This window comes from Coregonus lavaretus, assembly GCF_964263955.1.
Source record: "Coregonus lavaretus genome assembly, chromosome: 17".
NCBI classification, from domain to species: Eukaryota; Metazoa; Chordata; class Actinopteri; order Salmoniformes; family Salmonidae; genus Coregonus; species Coregonus lavaretus.
The window spans coordinates 47,970,885-47,990,584 of NC_140004.1; the positions used below are offsets into that span (position 1 = coordinate 47,970,885).

The 19,700-nt window shown below is 44.8% G+C and overlaps 1 protein-coding gene and 1 pseudogene across 2 annotated transcripts in view; both read left to right on the forward strand.

Moving 5' to 3' along the window:
- LOC311144422 (terminal uridylyltransferase 7-like) overlaps positions 1-6,969 on the forward strand; it is a 49,990-nt pseudogene extending 43,021 nt beyond the window's left edge. Inside the window, exons 18-21 of the transcript in view lie at positions 145-185; positions 316-465; positions 5,219-5,450; positions 5,731-6,969. The product of the transcript in view is annotated as a terminal uridylyltransferase 7-like (transcript). The remainder of the gene's footprint in view (positions 1-144; positions 186-315; positions 466-5,218; positions 5,451-5,730) is intronic.
- Positions 6,970-7,552: 583 nt separating this feature from the next.
- On the forward strand, positions 7,553-19,677 carry LOC311144696 (iron-sulfur cluster assembly 1 homolog, mitochondrial). Its single transcript, XM_084180795.1, has 4 exons — positions 7,553-7,663; positions 11,603-11,656; positions 11,808-11,913; positions 16,505-19,677. Exons 1-4 carry the CDS (start codon positions 7,565-7,567, stop codon positions 16,651-16,653), a joined length of 408 nt encoding a protein of 135 aa, XP_084036921.1. The 5' UTR covers positions 7,553-7,564; the 3' UTR covers positions 16,654-19,677.
- The last annotated feature ends 23 nt before the right edge of the window (positions 19,678-19,700 follow it).

Consider the following 19,700-nt stretch of genomic DNA (forward strand, 5'->3'; position numbering starts at 1 on the left):
GCGTCTCTCACAGTTGAAGTGTACCTAAGATAGAAATCACAGACCTCTACATGCTTTGTAAGTAGGAAAACCTGCAAAATCGGCAGTGTATCAAATACTTGTTCTCCCCACTGTATAACAGTAATATCTAGTTGTTCTTCTCAGGAGTTCTTCTTTGACCCTGAGGTATATAACAGTAATATCTGGTTGATTCTTTCAGGAGTTCTTCTTTGACCCTGAGGTATATAACAGTAATATCTGGTTGTTCTTCTCAGGAGTTCTTCTTTGACCCTGAGGTATATAACAGTAATATGTGGTTTTGTGTTTGACCCTGAGGTATATAACAGTAATATGTGGTTGTCCCTTTCAGGAGTTCTTCTTTGACCCGGAGGTGCTGACAGAGGGACAGCTGGCTCCTAACGACCGCTGCTGCAGGATATGTGGCAAGATCGGACACTTCATGAAAGACTGTCCCATGCGCAGGAAGTAAGGAGTGCCAGTGGCTGTGTGTGTGTGTGTGTGTGTGTGTGTTTTGGCTGTGTCGCGTAAGCGTGTATATGGGTGAATGCCCGTTTGTGTGTGCGTGTGCATATTTTGTGTGTGTGTGTTGTAACTGCCATTAATTTAGGTCTGAACAGTCTCGGTGCATCTCCTGGCGCTGCGCTTTCCCATTTAAATAGCCAGCATCAGCTGCGCAAAAATGGTGGCGCGAGAGAGAAAGTTTTCAAACCCTCCTCTCTGAAGGTTGTTCATACCTTGAGCTGGCAGACAGTCAGGAATCCAGTGCAAGGAGAGAGAGAGTATCCAAGACTTTGCATACAGTTACCACTCGGTGGACGGTGGAAACCTGGCATTGAGGAGAAAGAGGTCAATAAGTTGATCTTGAATAACATCAACCCTCTACTAGCCAGTCAAATCAGAGTTGATCTTGAATAACATCAACCCTCTACTAGCCAGTCAACTCAGAGAAAGAGTCACCACTGTAGATGGACAGCAGTTTGAGAAGGACAGAGAATGTCAACAGCAATATGAACAGAGAAAGAGACACCCAAATAGTCACCCAGCCAGACCATCAACCACAGCCAGAGTCACCCAGCCAGACCATCAACCACAGCCAGAGTCACCCAGCCAGACCATCAACCACAGCCACAGTCACCCAGCCAGACCATCAACCACAGCCAGAGTCACCCAGCCAGACCATCCACAGTCACCCAGCCAGACCGTCAACCACAGCCACAGTCACCCAGCCAGACCATCAACCACAGCCTCCAGTCAAAACCCCTCAGGTGTTCTGTTCTCCAGCCACATGTCCAAATCAGTATCAAGTAAACCACTCCAGAAACCACAACCTGTACAACAAGTCACAACAGGCCAACACACCTAACTCCCATCACAAGAACGACCATCCAACTCTGGGTGCTCTGACCCGAACTGAAACCCAAAGATTCACTGCCTACGCCCACCCATCGACATCCCCTTCCTTTCAGCCAATACCGCACCAGCTGGTGTTCCCACTAACTATAGGCCCTTGGACAGGAAGTTCCATCCTGGACACCGGGGTCATCGCTGCTCAATGAGAAGCTGTGGAAGGAAGTGAAAGGTCCACAAGACAACATTAAGCCTACTTTTTGAGGTCGGTTCGGTTTCGGTTCGATAAAAAAAAAAATATCATGGTTTTCAATTTCGGTTTAGATTATTTGGGTTGAATGCTGTAACAACACAGAATAAAACAAATATTACAAGTCCCATGATGGTAGTGACTGCGCATTACTGCTAATCACTTATTAACCGTCATTTATTCACATTACTTCAATATAATATTTCAGTTGTGTATATTACATTTGTTTTATTTGATTACTATTTAATTCCATCTAATCTCTACAGAGCTGCTGCATATGCTGTCTGACAAAAATCACTATTTTAGTAGTTCTTCAAGTTAAATAAGGCAGACTTTAATGACTGCTGAATACCAACTATCAATCACTTAGATCATGTATTTTCAGGTAGAGATACCTTGCTAAGCAACAGCTGCTCTCTATATTCCCTCACGATCGGGAATTCTTCTGCCTCTTCCGTAGCAGGCGAAAAGAAACAGACCGGACAAGTAGATGCGCAATGGATTATGGTCACTGTAGTTAATTACCACGTTTTATGCACTAAAACTATGTAGAATATTGGCCTGTTGGAAACTCCAACTCCCTACTACATGGCACAGTTCAGGCTGGATCTGATTTATCTCTTAGAGAAACTGTACAATGTGTGCATTGAGCTCACAGGGGAAAAAAAGTATGAAATGGAATTCAAATAATTGAACCAACGTCAGTCATTCAGTTGTTTAAAAAAAAACAAAAAATAAGCGATATTTCAGTTAATCGCTCAGCACTAATGTACATGGAAGCTGAAGCACAAGATATTCCTTACACAGGAAATGTGTATCAAGCAAAGCACTACATCCAAAAGGGACTCATTAATGATATGTTGACACAAGATATAATTGAATCTTCCTCATCTCCTGTTGTCCACGTCCCAAAAAAGACCAGTGGTCTTAGATGTTGTGTGGACTATAGGAAGACCGACGTCTCCCAGACTGATGCCTATCCTCTTCCCACCATACAAGAGATCCTGGAGTCATGGTCTGGCGCTGTTGTGTTCACCACCCTCGACCTCAATAGTGGCTATTGGCAGGTTGAGATGGACCAGGAGGGCAAGGACAAGACTGCTTTTGTCTGTGCTGAGGGCCTGTTTTCCTTTACGGTGATGCCTTTTGGATTAAAGAACGTGCCTGCCACCTTCCAAAAACTCATGGAGACTGTGTTAAGTTAGCTCAAAGAGAAGTTCTGTTTTGTTTATCTGGACGATATAATTATCGTCTCCCAGACCAGAGAAGAACACTTTCAAGATCTTCAGGCAGTGTTGGACAAACTAAGAGTAGCTGGTCTGACAGTGAACAACTTCTGCCAAGCCTCCCTGAATTTTCTTGGCCATATTGTGTCCTCTGAAGTCCTCCATGTGGATCCTGAAAAGACCAAGGCTGTACAATACTTTCCTGTACAAGACTTCAACGGTTCCTTGGGATGGCAGGCTGGAACCATGGGTTTGTGTCAAACTTCTCCCTGGTGGCAGAACCACTCGACGCATTGAAGCGGAAAGGAGCGAAATTCTGATGTGCGGCCGAGTGCCAGAGCTCCTGCTGATGGTAACAGTGGCACTCATCTTACATGGGCTACTGACCTCTTTAGCAGTCGTGACTCCCCCAAGACTGACTTCCCCATCTCTGATGAGGCCATTTGGAAGGCCCAACAGGATGATCCAGAAGTACAGGCCCTGTACCAGACTATCCTGGAAGATGGAGAAAAGTTAGTCAATTCTAACACAAAGCCGACCATCGTTGAAGACGAAGTCTACCGAGTTGCGCAACTACCTCACGGGACACTCTACCAGGTGTACATACCTGAACCTCTACGCCTTCAACTGCTGCAACATTTCCATGAAGACCCATTAGCTGGTCATTTGGGCAGGTTCAGACGTACAAGCGGTTGCAAGCTCTAGTGTACTAGATGTAAAGTCACACATCCGAAACTGTCAGGTTTGTCAAATGTGCAAACCAGAAGGCCGGAAGACTGCTAGCAAAGTTGCAGCAAACAGTGGTTACCCGACCTTGGGAAATGTGTACATGCTTGTTTTTGTCGATTACTATTCCAAGCGGGTGGAGCTCTTTGCACTTCGACAGGCCACACCTTCCAGGGGAAGGGGTGTGTGACGGCCCCAAAGCGGGTGGAGCTCTTTGCACTTCGACAGGCCACACCTTCCAGGGGAAGGGGTGTGTGACGGCCCCAAAGCGGGTGGAGCTCTTTGCTCTTTGCACTTCGACAGGCCACACCTTCCAAGGGAAGGGGTGTGTGACGGCCCCAAATTTGTCTGAACAGTCTCGGTGCGTCTCCTCCCTTCGCTGCGATTCCCCTTTAATTCCAAATTTAAATAGCCAGCTGCATACAAATGGTGGCGGTGGTGCGAGAGAGGAAGTTCTCTGAAGCTTTTTCATACCTTTTTCTGTTTTGTTCTTAAAAGTGAGCTGTAGCCATAAACGCTACCTGAGCCTCAAGGAAGCGAAAACTACCACCAACATTCCTAAACGTGACGTTCTCTGCTGGAGTTCTACTGTCGGATCGGATTGACTCAGACTTAAACTGACTGACTCCTTTTTTACATACGGTATTTCATTTGATTTCATGGTGATCTGCTGTGTATTTGTTACTAAGAGTTGTTGGGGAATAATATATTGTGAATCCTAATCATTTTTGTATAGTGTGGAACGAGCATTTATGGTTTGTGAGTGAGACTGGTTTTACGCACCACTTATTGATGAACATTGCGCGCGCATGAGGTCAAATAGGTTCACTTGAATCATTTCCCGGGCCGGACTGTATTTTTTATGCCTGTGGTAAAGGACTTTTCCTGAGGAACCTCATTTATTCTTTTGTGACTGTGGTGTTGTTTGTGTGATCATTTATTTTGGGATAATGCAAAAGAACACCATTGTTTTGGAGTTATTTCTTTCAATGTTAAGGGTTGATGAAAGGTTTATATTCCGGGCCTCCCGAGTGGCGCAGCGGTCTAAGGCACTGCATCGCAGTGCTAGAGGCGTCACTACAGACCTGGGTTCGATCCCAGGCTGTGTCACAACCGGCCGTGTCCGGGTGTCCCATAGGGCGGCGCACAATTGGCCCAAAGTCGTCCGGGTTAGGGGAGGGTTTGGCCGGGGGGGCTTTACTTGACTCATCGCGCTCTAGCGACTCCTTGTGGCGGGCCGGGCGCCTGCAAGCTGACTTCGGTAGTCAGTTGAACGGTGTTTCCTCCGACACATTGGTGCAGCTGGCTTCCGGGTTAAGCGAGCGGGTGTTAAGAAGCGCGGCTTGGCAGGTCATGTTTCGGAGGACGCGTGACTTGACCTTCGCCTCTCCCGAGCCCGTTGGGGAGTTGCAGCGACGAGACAAGCCCGTCATTGGATCGTAATTGGGGAGAAAAAGGGGATAAAAAATTGAAATTACGTTTATATTCCAGGACTGACTTTTTCCATGAGTCATTTGTATTGGTCTAGACTTAACTGACAGAAAAGGAGAAATCAAACATTTATCTGGTAGGCATGACCTACCTGGCACCCACTAACTAAAACTAAACTCAGGACTCAAGTCAAAACCGTTAGTGTGTGTGTTTTTAAACAACATCCTCTCCTCTCCAGGTCCAGGCAGCGTCGTGAGCAGGAGGACCGAGCGGAGGGAAGGAGGGACTGGGCGGAGGGGGGCAGGGAACATCGTCAGGGTGACCACTGGAGAAGACAGGAAGAGAAACGGTGCTGCTTCCTTTGTGGAAGCCACACCCACATGAAGAAAGACTGCCCCCAGTACAGAGGACCTGCAGGCACCTTATCTTCTTCTCCCTCCTCTACAAGCCACAGAGGGAGAGTAAGACCGGTATGATGAACACGCACACGTATGTAACCCTTGTGTGTTTATTTGTCCAGGGCTCCCCTCACCAGGAGGAGAAAAATAAGCAACGATATATGATTTTGAATCCACAAGCAGATCATTGGCCAGTTATTTTACTGTAGATTTCACGGTAATTTCACAGAAGCTTTTAAAAAATCAAATGCCAATGTTTCAGTAGCTTTCATTACAGCATTGTGTTGGCTTCCTTTGAGCATCAGTGCATCTCATCCTTGCTATCTTCCATAATGCTATCTTGCGTCCACAGGTGTTCCAGGCAGTCTAGCCAGCAGAGGCACATGGGTCGGTGTGGTCCCAGGAAGGAGCCCAGTGGACTGAGGAGAGAGAGAGAGAGGGAGATACAGAGGGAGGAAAGGAAGGGGAGAGAGCGAGGCAGCTCTAGCCCCAAACTCTACTCCCTCTTGAGGTCTAACCTTCAGTCCACCAGGCTGAACCTAGAACACCCGGAACATAGAATCCAACCTGTTGGAACCTCGGTGGATGGTTGGCAGAGCCTGAGAAGGCTGTCTCCCAAATGGCACCTTAATCCCTATGTTGTGCCCTACTTATGGCCAGGGCTTTTACGTTTGACCAGAGTGAGAGGGTCTTTTATGTTTTAACCACCACTCCTGTCTCAGAGGAACTCTTTTTAAAGCGTTGTATTGTGTTTTTAAGTGAAAAGCCATTTTGCATGCTCCTCCTGTAATACATAATACAAAAAATATATATATGTTTTTTAAATGTTTTTTTTTAAGAGTGGTTATTTGTTTGATTTGTCTAGTGCACTGACATCCTCCCAAACACCCCTCTCTTCCACTTCGGAAAGCAAATCCAGTTTGAGCCAAGCTGTGTGACTGTGTGTGTTTGTCTGCACATTTACAGTTTTACATTTTAGTCATTTAGCAGATGCTCTTATCCAGTACGACTTAGTTAACATTAAATTCCACCTAGTCTATCAGAGGGGAAGGTGGAGCTTGTAACACCACGTTGCTTATACATACTGAATCAATTACCCTTTTTGATCTATGCAATTGCACACAGGATGGGTTTGGGCTGAGGGTTGATTTGGGGTTTGGCGTACATCAGTGATGAAGGATTGGGGTGCAGGGGTAAAACCAGAAACATGTTTTGATGTTGCCTTTCATGGCCACAGTGCCTCTGATTGGTGGGCCTGGTAGCTGTAATGTGAGGCTCCGCCCTCTGTGGCCTGGGCTGTTAAGTGTTCTGAGACCTGCTTTATAAATAAACTGTAATTTCATGTCCTGAAGATGTTAAGTATGTTATTCAGATGTATTTTTCTATCATTGAAGATGAGAAAGCCATTGTGCAATGTTGTCTTTTTCTAATCTTCCACAATGATCAGGGGTTAAAGGAAAATGCCACCCAAAAACTATATTTTGGTATTTGTTTCATTCGTCCATTGTGACATAGTACCATCATGTTTTGCTAGTCAGCAATCAAATTGTCAAGATATGTAACCTTCAAAATAAAACGAGGTGTTCTCTCATTTGTGTCTGGAAGTAACTAGCAAGCTAGCCAACGACGTTAGCCAGTTTGGGCGCTTGACTGCCGTTGAGGTCAAAACATTCGGATCAACCCTAACCTCGGCCAGAGCGTCCAGTGTGCGCTCTGAGTTTACGAACGACCAGAGTGCGCTCCAGATTGAATTTACGAACACACCCGAAATCTTAAAATGTTGCATAGCAACAGCATCAACTTCCGGTAGACAGGCGAAGCTTTAGGACGCTCAACTGAAAGGATACCGTTCGTTTACAGCATACTAAAAATGAACTAAAAGTATGTAGTATATACTCATTAAGTATACAGTATGGGTATTCGAACACAGCTCAGTTCCGATTATATACCTCAGTGATCTAGCCTGCCAAATGACCTTATTTCGTATTTGTTGCGTCGCAGAAGTTTTTGAAGGTGTCATAGCGTCGTAACCTTACTGGATTTCTATTGGCTCAAGCAGCTGTCATTCAATAAGTCACCCTATCGTGGATCTGTTTGTTAAACCGCTGGGCTGGCTCTTTCCTGCGCCTGCGCACACGGGTGTTTTTCCATGTTACGCAACTATGTTCTGTCGCTAAGGCTTAAACATGTCATTACCAAACATGTCTGCCTCCATGGTGGCTAGAGCGACCGTCCGAGCAGTCAGTAAAAGAAAGATATTAGCCACTAGAGCGGCTTTAACGCTGGTAAGTGTGTACAATTACTCTATTTAATTATTTTTCCTCACCAAACTTCAGTGTCGGTGAAATACTGTTATGACTTCATGCTCCGAAGTTACAGAAAGATAGATAGCTATGTCGTCGTTGTCTTTTGGTGGCGTCAAGGGTCAATCAAATGCTCATAATCCTGGCTAGCTGACTAAACTCAACGTTGATGACGGACTGTGTGAGCGGACTGGAACTCCGACGTCACAAAATATATATTTTCTATATATTCAACAACAAAAACGACTGATTTCAGCACCCAAAGAATTGCCTGTAATTACACAATTTTTATAACTTCGGAGCTCCAGACCGCCCACATTACTTGCTGCTCAACTCCATCGTAACTAGTGGAGTTGAGTTTAATCAGCTAAATCCTTGCTAAATTTCGGATTTAGGTTTTTACATAAATGTGTGGCGATGATTGAGAAATGTGTTTTAACTAGTTAACATAGCTAGTTTGCTAAAATCGCTAGCTAGCAAGTGATTAGGAATACACTAGCTTTAGCTAGCTAGCTAACGTTACCTAAGGAAGTTTGTCACGCATGTCCAATGACACAGCTATCTAGCTCCGGGGCCGATGAGAGGGGAGCAGCACAGTTTCATCCATTACATTTTAAGATAGCTTGTTAACGTTCGCTGTCTGCAGGCACCGTTTGAAGATAAAGGCCTCTGTGACATTGTGATAAAGCAGCTCAGCCCACTGTGGCTGCTGCTGGATAGCCCAGTCATGAGCCAGTCCCACTGGAGAGTTGGCCAAACTGCTGTTGTGACATAACAATGAAAACATGGTTATGCGACATTACGTCATACATTACATTTACATTTTACATTTTAGTCATTTAGCAGACGCTCTTATCCAGAGCGACTTACAGTTAGTGAATACATATATATATTTTTTTCATACTGGTCCCCCGAAGAGATATTAAGGTTCTTACATGCCAATATAATCAAAACAATCTATGTCTAGGTGTTTTAATCGGCATATGCTTACTTCACTTATGACCTTTACGCCAATTAAGAAAATCTGAGTAAGGTGTTGACATGACTATTGCCAAACTCAGAGTATTACCCTAATTAGCTTAATATTGAATAATTAGTGTGCATGTAAACATACTCAATGTAGTAGTCATTGGTGTCATAGGTTTGTCTATGATCCTAAGAATTTGTAAGGCTTAGCAATTTACTTTGCAACTTGTGATTGAGTTTGCAAATTGTTTTGTAAGCTTGCAGACGTAGGATCTTAATTTGATCATCCTTAGAACTTTCCTGCAATGCATGTACAACCTGTAGTGTACTCGGGGCTTAAAGAGGCTTCTGAAGTTTGTAATTTCCACTTTGAAATTTCTGACTTGATTTTCCTGTCCGAAAAATGTAGCAACCCCTACAAAATGTATTATAAATTAAAAATGTATTATAATCCACATAATTTACATTTCCTGTTGCTGCAGGACTATTTTCCTAACAATTTACAATTGAATTATAGTTCTGTGAGGTCATAGAAGGCCTGCAAACCTTTACCTACTTGGTGAGGTGCTAATTTTTTTTTTTTTTGGTGAGGGGTGCAAAAATGTTTGTACCGACAGATGTAACCAATTGAATACCCTATCAGTTATAGAATATGCATTAAATGCATCCTCAAATTGCAATGTCTGCCTATGCTACACATATTGTCTCAATAACATGTTTTATTTTTAATACCATCAAACACCAAGTTAGGCATAGGCTACCTAATTTCAAAACAGGCCATCACTCATTGTGAATGGTAATTCTTTGTTTTACTGGTGAAACGTCCATCTGAATCTCCATGCCAATCATATCAGGGCGGCAGGTAGCTTAGTGGTTAAGAGAGTTGTGCCAGTAACCGAAAGGTCGCTGGTTCTAATCCCCGAGCCGACTAGGTGAAAAATCTGTCGATGTGCCCTTGAGCAAGGCACTTAACCCTAATTGCTCCTGTAAGTCGCTCTGGATAAGAGCGTCTGCTAAATGACCAATTATTATTTATTTATATATGATTGATCTCAATCAGTTTCATGGGAATATGCATTTAGGTTTTCTTAAATTACTGTTTCGCAGATGGTGTTAAACTATTAGCCTTTCTTGTATTTTGTTTCAATCAATGCATATATCCTACCTAGTGGCGGGCTCTGAGTTTTGGGGCAAGATAAAAACAAGTGACTAGTCTGCTTCAGCAAACCATCCTAAAATCTCACTAGAAATTAGGTGTTTTTGATGTAATGTTATAGGCCTACTATGCAACGTTATTATACTGAACAGAAATATAAATGCAACTTGTAAAGTGGTCCCATGTTTCAAAAGCTGAAATAAAAGATCCCAGAAATTTTCCATACACACAAAAAGCTTATTTCTCTCAAATGTTGTGCACAAATTTGTTTACATCCCTGTTAGTGAGCATTTCTCCTTTGCCAAGATAATCCATCCACCTGACAGGTGTTGCATATCAAGAAGCTGATTAAACAGCATGATCATTACACAGGTGCACCTTGTGCTGGTGACAATAAAAGGCCACTCTAAAATGTGCAGTTTTGTCACAACACAATGCCACAGATGTCTCAAGTTTTGAGGGAGCTTGCAATTGGCCTGCTGACTGCAGGAATGTCCACCAGAGCTGTTACTAGATAATTTAATGTTCATTTCCCTACCATAAGCCACAGCCAACGTCGTTTTAGAGAATTTGACGGTGTCGTTTTAGAGAATTTGACGGTACGTCCAACCGGCCTCACAACCGCAGACCACGTGTAACCACGCCAGCCCAGGACCTCCACACCCGGCTTCTTCACCTGCGGGATTGTCTGAGACCAGCCACCCGGACAGCTGATGAAACTGTTTGCATAACCAAACCATTTCTGCACAAACTGTCAGAAACCGTCTCAGGGAAGCTCATCTGCGTACTTGTCGTACTCACCAGGGTCTTGAGCTGACTGCAGTCCGGTGTCGTAACCAACTTCAGTGGGCAGATGTTCACCTTCGATGGCCACTGGCACGCTGGAGAAGTGTTCTCTTTACGGATGAATCCCGGTTTCAACTGTACCGGGCAAATGGCAGACAGTGTGTATGGCATCGTGTGTGCGAGCGGTTTGCTGATGTCAACATTGTGAGCAGAGTGCCCCATGGTGGGGTTATGGTATGGGCAGGTATAGGCTACAGACAACGAACACAATTGCATTTTATCGATGGCAATTTGAATGCACAGAGATACTTTGACGAGATCCTGAGGTCCATTGATGTGCTATTCAGCCACCGCCATCACCTCATGCTTCAGCATGATAACGCACAGCCCCATTTCGCAAGGATCTGTACACAATTCCTGGAAGCTGAAAATGCCCCAGTTCTTCCATGACCTGCATACTCACCAGACATGTCACCCATTGATCATGTTTGGAATGCTCTGGATCGGCAGTGTGTTCCAGTTCCCGCCAATATCCAGCAACTTCGCACAGCCATTGAACAAGAGTGTGACAACATTCCACAGGCCACAATCCACAGCCTGATCAACTCTATGTGAAGGAGATGTGTCACGCTGCATGAGTCAAATGGTGGTCACACCAGATACTGACTGGTTTTCTGATCCATAAAAGGGTATCTGACTAACCGAAGCGCATCTGTATTCCCACTTATGTGAAATCCATAGATTAGGGCCTAATCAATTGACTGATGTCCTTATGAACTTTAACTCAGTGTAAAAAAATGAATGAAATAAATGTTCTGTTTATATTTTTGTTCAGTGTAGTTGGTGTGACAGTGATGTGGCTACGCTACAGAGGGATGCAAGGAGTTGAAGTCTCAGATTAGTCATATTTATATCTGCTATCAGAGATTCCTAGAGTTGCCGTAGGAAGATTGTGCACATGATACTGTCATCGACTGTGTAGTCAACCCCGTCTCTTCTGGTCTCTCTTCCAGACTCCATCTGCTGTGAATAGGATCAGGACCTTACTAGAGGACAAACCAGAATACGTGAGTATCCCTCCAACCTAACCCAACTTCTGCTCCTGGAGACCTCTTTCAGAGCAGGTTTTCGTTCCAGCCGAGCACTGTGTCCAGATAGGTCTGAAGGTGGTGTGAGGGGTTGGGGGTAGTGGAGTAATGGTTGTTGTGTTGTGTCCAGATTGGTGTCAAGGTAGGTGTGAGGACGAGGGGCTGTAATGGTATGACCTACACTCTGGACTTCACCAAACAGAAGGAGAAGGCCGATGAGGAGGTGCTGCAGGATGGTGAGCAAACACCATTATCCTAAATGACATTATCCCAACGATAGCCTAATGTTAGAGTAACATCCCCATTTGGACCACTTTGGAAAACATGAATGCTGTCGAGTTATCCTCTGTGATCAATAATCTTGTTAGATGTATTATTTCACCTACAATCTAAATTCAATTAAAATCCCCAACATGATGTTGAAATGTTCTCCTTAACGTGTTAAGTGATTTTATTATTATTGCTGTAAAATACTGTGTTGTGGTTGTTGTAATGGTAATGTCTCCCTGTAGGCGTAGTGATGTTGTGGTAATGTCTCCCTGCAGGCGTAGTGATGTTGCGGTAATGTCTCCCTGCAGGCGTAGTGATGTTGCGGTAATGTCTCCCTGCAGGTGTAGTGATGTTGCGGTAATGTCTCCCCTGCAGGCGTAGTGATGTTGCGGTAATGTCTCCCCTGCAGGCGTAGTGATGTTGCGGTAATGTCTCCCCTGCAGGCGTAGTGATGTTGCGGTAATGTCTCCCTGCAGGCGTAGTGATGTTGTGGTAATGTCTCCCCTGCAGGCGTAGTGATGTTGCGGTAATGTCTCCCCTATGTAATAGGGTATAATATTAATTGGAGCTGTCAAATAATTTAATTGTGATTAATTGAGTGTTTTGAATTTGCTCTAATTTGGCCCTAAAGAAAGAGTTTTCCATTTTAAAAGCAGTGTATTGTGTTCCAGCTTTGACTGTAAGGGACGGAAACACAAGAATCTTATGTTTTTAATAATATTTTCACCATAAAACAACACAAGTCACTAACATCCAGCTATTAGGTCTCTCTTTATGTAGTGTTGTGGCGTCTCTCTTGTCGTGATGTGTGTTTTTGTCCTATATTTTAATCCCAGCCCCCGTCCCCGCAGGAGGCCTTTTGGTAGGCCGTCATTGTAAATAAGAATTTGTTCTTAACTGACTTGCCTAGTTAAATAAAAAATAATGCTCCCATGTTTCAGTAGGCCGACTCTCTCTTATCAATGTTCTTCAAGTTAAGGTGCTGTTTAGAATGTTTGCGTTGTAATTTCAGAAAATGGATGTAATGCATCAGCAGTAATAGTGGAATGATAGTGTTTGACGTTATGACTTACCGTCAGTGTTGCCATTGGCAGGGATATACTTACCCGCCAGTGTTGCCATTGGCAGGGATATACTTACCCGCCAGTGTTGCCATTGGCAGGGATATGACTTACCCGCCAGTGTTGCCATTGGCAGGGATATGACTTACCCGCCAGTGTTGCCATTGGCAGGGATATACTTACCCGCCAGTGTTGCCATTGGCAGGGATATACTTACCCGTCAGTGTTGCCATTGGCAGGGATATTCACCTATTGATTTCTCCCTCCGGAGTGGAATCTGTCGAAATGGGAAATCTGTTCTGGCTTTGGCTGTGTTATCTAGTGGAAATCGCTCAGATCATTTCCTGGTTGCGAAAATACTACATTGTTTTTACTCAATTTCAGTTCATTTGAGAAAACAAGCACTGACTAGTGTAGGTAATCATTGTACCATCTAAATCGCAAAACATATAGTTTTTACAGCTGTTTGTAGCTGGTTTTGGTCCACCAGCTTATAACAGCTGTAAAAACAATATTATTTTTTGGTCTTGAAAATATTTCACAGTGATTTAGATGGTACAATGCTGCGCTTAAAATGTGAAGAAATAAGTTTAGCACCATTTTAAGGTAAACTTTCTGATCTGTTGCATCAGACTGATTGCCTTCGGAAAGTATTCAGACACCTTGACCGTTTCCTCAGTTTGTTAAAGCCTTCTTCTAAAATGGATTAAATCTTTTTTTTCTCATCAATCTACACACAACACCCCATAATGACAATGCGAAAACAGGTTTTTAGACATTTTTGCAAATGTATAAAAATGAGAAATACCTTATTTCCGTAAGTATTCAGACCCTTTGATATGAGACTCCAAATTGAGCTCAGGTGCATCCTGTTTCCATTGATCATCCTTGAGATGTTTCTACAACTTGATTTGGAGTCCACCTGTGGTAAATTCAATTGATTGGACATGATTTGGAAAGGCACACACCTGTCTATATAAGGTCCCACAGTTGACAGTGCATGTCAGAGCAAAAACCAAGCCATGAGGTCGAAGGAATTCGTCCGTAGAGCTCCGAGACAGGATTGTGTCGAGGCACAAATTGGGGAATTTCTGCAGCATTGAAGGTCCCCAAGAACACAGTGGCCTCCATCATTCTTAAATGGAAGAAGTTTGGAACCACCAAGACTCTTCCTAGAGCTGGCCGCCCGGCCAAACTGAGCAATCGGGAGAGAAAGGCCTTGGTCAGGGAGGTGACCAAGAACCCGATGGTCACTCTGACAGAGCTCCAGAGTTCCTCTGTGGAGATGGGAGAACCTTCCAGAAGGACAACCATATCTGCAGCACTCCACCAATCAGGCCTTTATGGTAGAATGGCCAGATGGAAGCCACTCCTCAGTAAAAGGCACATGACAGCCCGCTTGGAGTTTGCGAAAAGGCACGTTAAGGACAGAACATGAGAAACAAGATTTAACTCTTTGGCCTGAATGCTAAGCGTCACGTCTGGAGGAAACCTGGCACCATCCCTACGGTGAAGCATGGTGGTGGCAGCATCATGCTGTGGGGATGTTTTTCAGCGGCAGGGACTGGGAGACTAGTCAGGATCGAGGGAAAGATGATTGGAGCAAAGTACAGAGAGCTCCTTAATGAAAACCTGCTCCAGAGCGCTCAGGACCTCAGACTGGGGTGAAGGTTCACCTTCCAACAGGACAACGAACCTAAGCACACAGCCAAGACAACACACGAGTGGCAAGTCTCTGAATGTCCTTGAGTGGCCCAGCCAGACCCCGGACTTAAACCCGATCGAACATCTCTGGAGAGACCTGAAAATAGCTGTGCAGCGACGCTCCCCATCCAACCTGACAGAGCTTAAGAGGATCTGCAGAGAAGAATGGGAGAAACTCCCCAAATACAGGTGTGCCAAGCTTGTCGCGTCATACCAAAGAAGACTCGAGGTTGTAATCGCTGCCAAAGGTGCAACCCACCTAGTAGTGAAGGACATTCAACAAGCACAGCACTTACACAAATGACTGATGATTGGCTGAGAGAAATTGATGATAAAAAGATTGGGGGAGCTGTTTTGTTAAGACTTCAGTGCGGCTTTTGATATTCGATCATAGTCTGCTGCTGGAAAAACATGTGTTATGGCTTTACACCCCCTGCTATATTGTGGATAGAGAGTTACCTGTCTAACAGAACACAGAGGGTGTTCTTTAATGGAAGCCTCACCAACATAATCCAGGTAGAATCAGGAATTCCCCAGGGCAGCTGTCTAGGCCCCTTACTTTATTAAGTCTTTACTAATGACATGCCACTGGCTTTGAGTAAAGCCAGTGTGTCTATGTATGCGGATGACTCAACACTATACAAACTTCAGCTACTACAGCAACTGAAATTACTGCAACACTTAACAAAGAGCTGCAGTTAGTTTCAGAATGGGTGGCATGAAATAAGTTAGTCCTGAATGTTCCCTAAACTAAAAATTGTATTTGGGTCAAATCATTCACTAAACCTCATCTAAATCCTGTAATGAATAATGTGGAAATGGAGCAAGTTGAGGTGACTAAACTGCTTGGAGTAACCCTGGATTGTAAACTGTCATGGTCTAAACATATTGATACAACAGTAGCTAAGATGGGGAGAAGTCTGTCCATAATAAAGCGCTGCTCTGCCTTCTTAACAGCACTATCAACAAGGCAGGTCCTACAGGCCCTAGTTTTGTCGCACCTGGACTACTGTTCAGTTGTGTGGTCAGGTGCCACAAAGAGGGACTTAGGAAAATTGCAGTTGGCTCAGAACAGGGCAGCACGGCTGGCCCTTGGATGTACACAGAGAGCCAACATTAATGACATGCATGTCAGTCTCTCCTGGCTCAGAGTGGAAGAGAGATTTAATCAATTTTAGAACAAGGCGTAACTTAATGAAATGTGGAAAAATTCAAGGGGTCTGAATACTTTCTGAATGCACTGTATGAATTCGGGATCTATCGTCTCACAGCTGTCCCAGAGTCGTCTATTTAGGAATAGGCTATTTCTTTCTCAACAAGCTGACCAATAGAATAGGTCAACTTTTCTACTCCGGCAGATAGTAGATTGACATAGGCTAGTGATTTGGCTGTTAGGGACTGGTCCTGTTGGCTGAGGAAGAGTAAACGTGAACAGTTATTTTAACATCTTCAAAGTGCACATCAGAATTGGGTAAGAAGGACCACAACCGCACGTTGTTCCTTCCTTGACTTGGGATGTTCTGTTTTAATATGAATGACCATGTTTTTAAAGGTGGTCTGTCATTCTGAGCACCAATGGGTGGACGGCCTAATCAGGTCACGCACCCAATTAGTATGAGGACGTTTTTAAATGCTACAGGCACAGCGTCAGCAGAGTGGTGTGTTGCGCTGAAAAAGGGTCCATGCAGTGAAGAAATGGAGATGCAATTAACAGCACCTAAATAATTTACAGCATTAAAAATGTCACGCATTAACTTTGACAGCCCTAATAATAATTTGTCCTCTCCTGCAGGTGTGCGTGTGTTTATAGAGAAGAAGGCCCAGCTGACTCTGCTGGGGACAGAGATGGACTTTGTGGAGTCCAAGCTGTCCAGTGAGTTTGTCTTCAACAACCCCAACATCAAGGGCACCTGCGGCTGTGGCGAGAGCTTCAACATCTGAGAGAGTCAAACGTCTCCCTCGCGCACTCACCACCCACAAAACCCCTCGCGCGCGCACACACACACTCACCACCCACAAAACCCCTCGTGCATACACTCACCACCCACAAAACCCCTCGCGCATACACTCACCACCCACAAAACCCCTCGCGCATACACTCACCACCCACAAAACCCCTCGCGCCCACACTCACCACCCACAAAACCCCTCGCGCCCACACACACCACCCAACCCCCTCACCCCTTCCCTACCTGGAGGCCTGTGAGTGAAGTGAATAAAGTCCTGATGGACACAACGTGAGAAATGGTGTGGAGTTCCCTGAGACAGACAGACAGACACGGTGTGGAGTTCCCTGAGACAGACAGACAGACACGGTGTGGAGTTCCCTGAGACAGACAGACAGACACGGTGTGGAGTTCCCTGAGACAGACAGACACGGTGTGGAGTTCCCTGAGACAGACAGACAGACATGGTGTGGAGTTCCCTGAGACAGACAGACAGACACGGTGTGGAGTTCCCTGAGACAGACAGACAGACATGGTGTGGAGTTCCCTGAGACAGACAGACAGACAGACATGGTGTGGAGTTCCCTCAGACAGACAGACAGACAGACATGGTGTGGAGTTCCCTGAGACAGACAGACAGACAGACATGGTGTGGAGTTCCCTGAGACAGACAGACAGACAGACATGGTGTGGAGTTCCCTGAGACAGACAGACAGACAGACATGGTGTGGAGTTCCCTGAGACAGACAGACAGACAGACATGGTGTGGAGTTCCCTGAGACAGACAGACAGACAGACATGGTGTGGAGTTCCCTGAGACAGACAGACAGACAGACATGGTGTGGAGGACCCTGAGACAGACAGACAGACATGGTGTGGAGTTCCCTGAGACAGACAGACAGACACGGTGTGGAGTTCCCTGAGACAGACAGACAGACAGACATGGTGTGGAGTTCCCTGAGACAGACAGACAGACAGACATGGTGTGGAGTTCCCTGAGACAGACAGACAGACAGACAGACATGGTGTGGAGTTCCCTGAGACAGACAGACAGACATGGTGTGGAGTTCCCTGAGACAGACAGACAGACATGGAGGTTTCTGTGCTCCTTCAGAACAGAATGAGTGATGTTGGTCTGGTGATGGTGTACTGTAGGCTAATATCATGTCGCTGAACACTGGGCTTTGACATGCTGAGCCCCTGAAATCACATCTTCCCTTGTTACATAGACATGCATATGGTTCTGGCAGTAACCATAGAGACAGTATCCAAGAGACTTGGAGAGCTGCCAAAATAAAGGAAACACCTGGGCGTAGATTCTACAAGGGTCTGGAACGCTATTGGAGGGATGCGACACCGTTCTTCCAGGATATATTTCATCATTTGGTGTTTTGTTGGTGGTGTAAAATGCCGTCTCTCAGGTGCCACTCCACAATCTTCCCATGAGTGTTGAATTGGTTTGAGATCTGGTGACTGAGACGGCCATGGCATCTGGTTTACATGGTTTTAATGCTCATCAAATCATTCAGTGACCACTCGTGCCCTGTGGATGGAAAATGTAATGCATTGTTATACATGACCCTAAGCATGATGGGATGTTAATTGCTTAATTAACTCAGGAACCACACCTGTGTGGAAGCACCTGCTTTCAATATACTTTGTATCCCTCATTTCCTCCAGTGTTTCCTTTATTTTGGCAGTTCCCTGTAGGTTGAATACAGTCACACAAAGCCAAGGACATATTGGGCATGTTTGAGGGCTAAAGCAACCGTCTGTAGTCTAGGACAGCAGCGTGACGTGGTTTTTCCTTCGTGATAAATGGAGGGCTCGTCATTGTATCTGTGACTGGGCAGCGTCATTGAGGCCATCTCCATTTTTAAAGTAGTCCCATTTTCTTCATTGGCTCATTTCTCCCGGCTCATAGGAATCACCACCAAGTTGACTACTTTTAAAATGGTGGAATCCCTCAATTCCCATTCTAGCTATGGTAATGAAACAGCGCCCCCCACCCCCCAACGGACGACAGGTTTTAGTTCAACAGGACGCAACGTTTTGTAACGTTTGGATATAAATATACAATGTGACGTGGAATAAGGAATCCCGTGGGTTCTATCCGTGGCTATGAACAGTGTTATGCTACTGAACGTGACCCGGCTATCTGGAACATTCTGAATATGATTGCACCCCCACTGAATACACCCCTGATGTGGAAGACATCCGGACAGTGTCTCTGAAACGGATCTTGCAGTTTGTAATTATTTTTATTTATATTTATATATATATATATATATAATGGGTGTGTATGTAGGCCTATAAAGAATGAAGCCCGCCCTCTTTCTTTTTGCTTCATACCAGAACCGCAAGTGTTTGTATAAACATACACTGAGTGTACAAAACATTAGGAACACCTTCCTAATATTGAGTTGCGTCACCTTTTGCCCTCAGAACAGCCTCAATTTGGCAGAGCATGGGACTCTACAAGGTGTCGAGAGCTGCACAGGGATGCCGGCCCATGTTGACTCCGATGCTTCCCACAGTTGTGTCAAGTTGGCTGGATGTCCTTTGGGTGGTGGACCATTCTTGATACACACGGGTAACTGTTGAGCGTGAAAAACCCAGCAGCGTTGCAGTTCCTGACACAAACAGGTGCACCTGGCACCTACTACCATACCCTGTTCAAAGCACTTAAATATTTTGTCTTGCCCATTCACCCTCTGAATGGCTCACATACACAATCCATGTCTCAATTGTCTCAAAATCCTTCTTTAACCTGTCTCCTCCCCTTCATCTACACTGATTGAAGTGGATTTAACCAAGTGACATCAATAAGGGATCATAGCTTTCACCTGGATTCACCTGGTCAGTCTGTCATGGAAAGAGCAGGTGTTCCTAATGTTTTGTCCACTGTATATATGTATAGGTCATGTGATGTTAATACTACAGATATGTAACTAGTGCAGTATGGCTATGTACAGTTGGTCATGCGTCTAGACTAGAATAAATAGATTTGAAATCTGTGGTTAGTCTCCTTTGTCATTTACT

Excerpts from the sequence above, each read along its gene's own strand:
- LOC311144696 (XM_084180795.1), top strand. The coding sequence starts at position 7,565 with ATGTCATTACCAAACATGTCTGCCTCCATGGTGGCTAGAGCGACCGTC. Across the intron at positions 7,664-11,602 it reads CTAGAGCGGCTTTAACGCTG|ACTCCATCTGCTGTGAATAG; the intron begins GTAAGTGTGTAC and ends TCTCTCTTCCAG. Across the intron at positions 11,914-16,504 it reads TGAGGAGGTGCTGCAGGATG|GTGTGCGTGTGTTTATAGAG; the intron begins GTGAGCAAACAC and ends CCTCTCCTGCAG.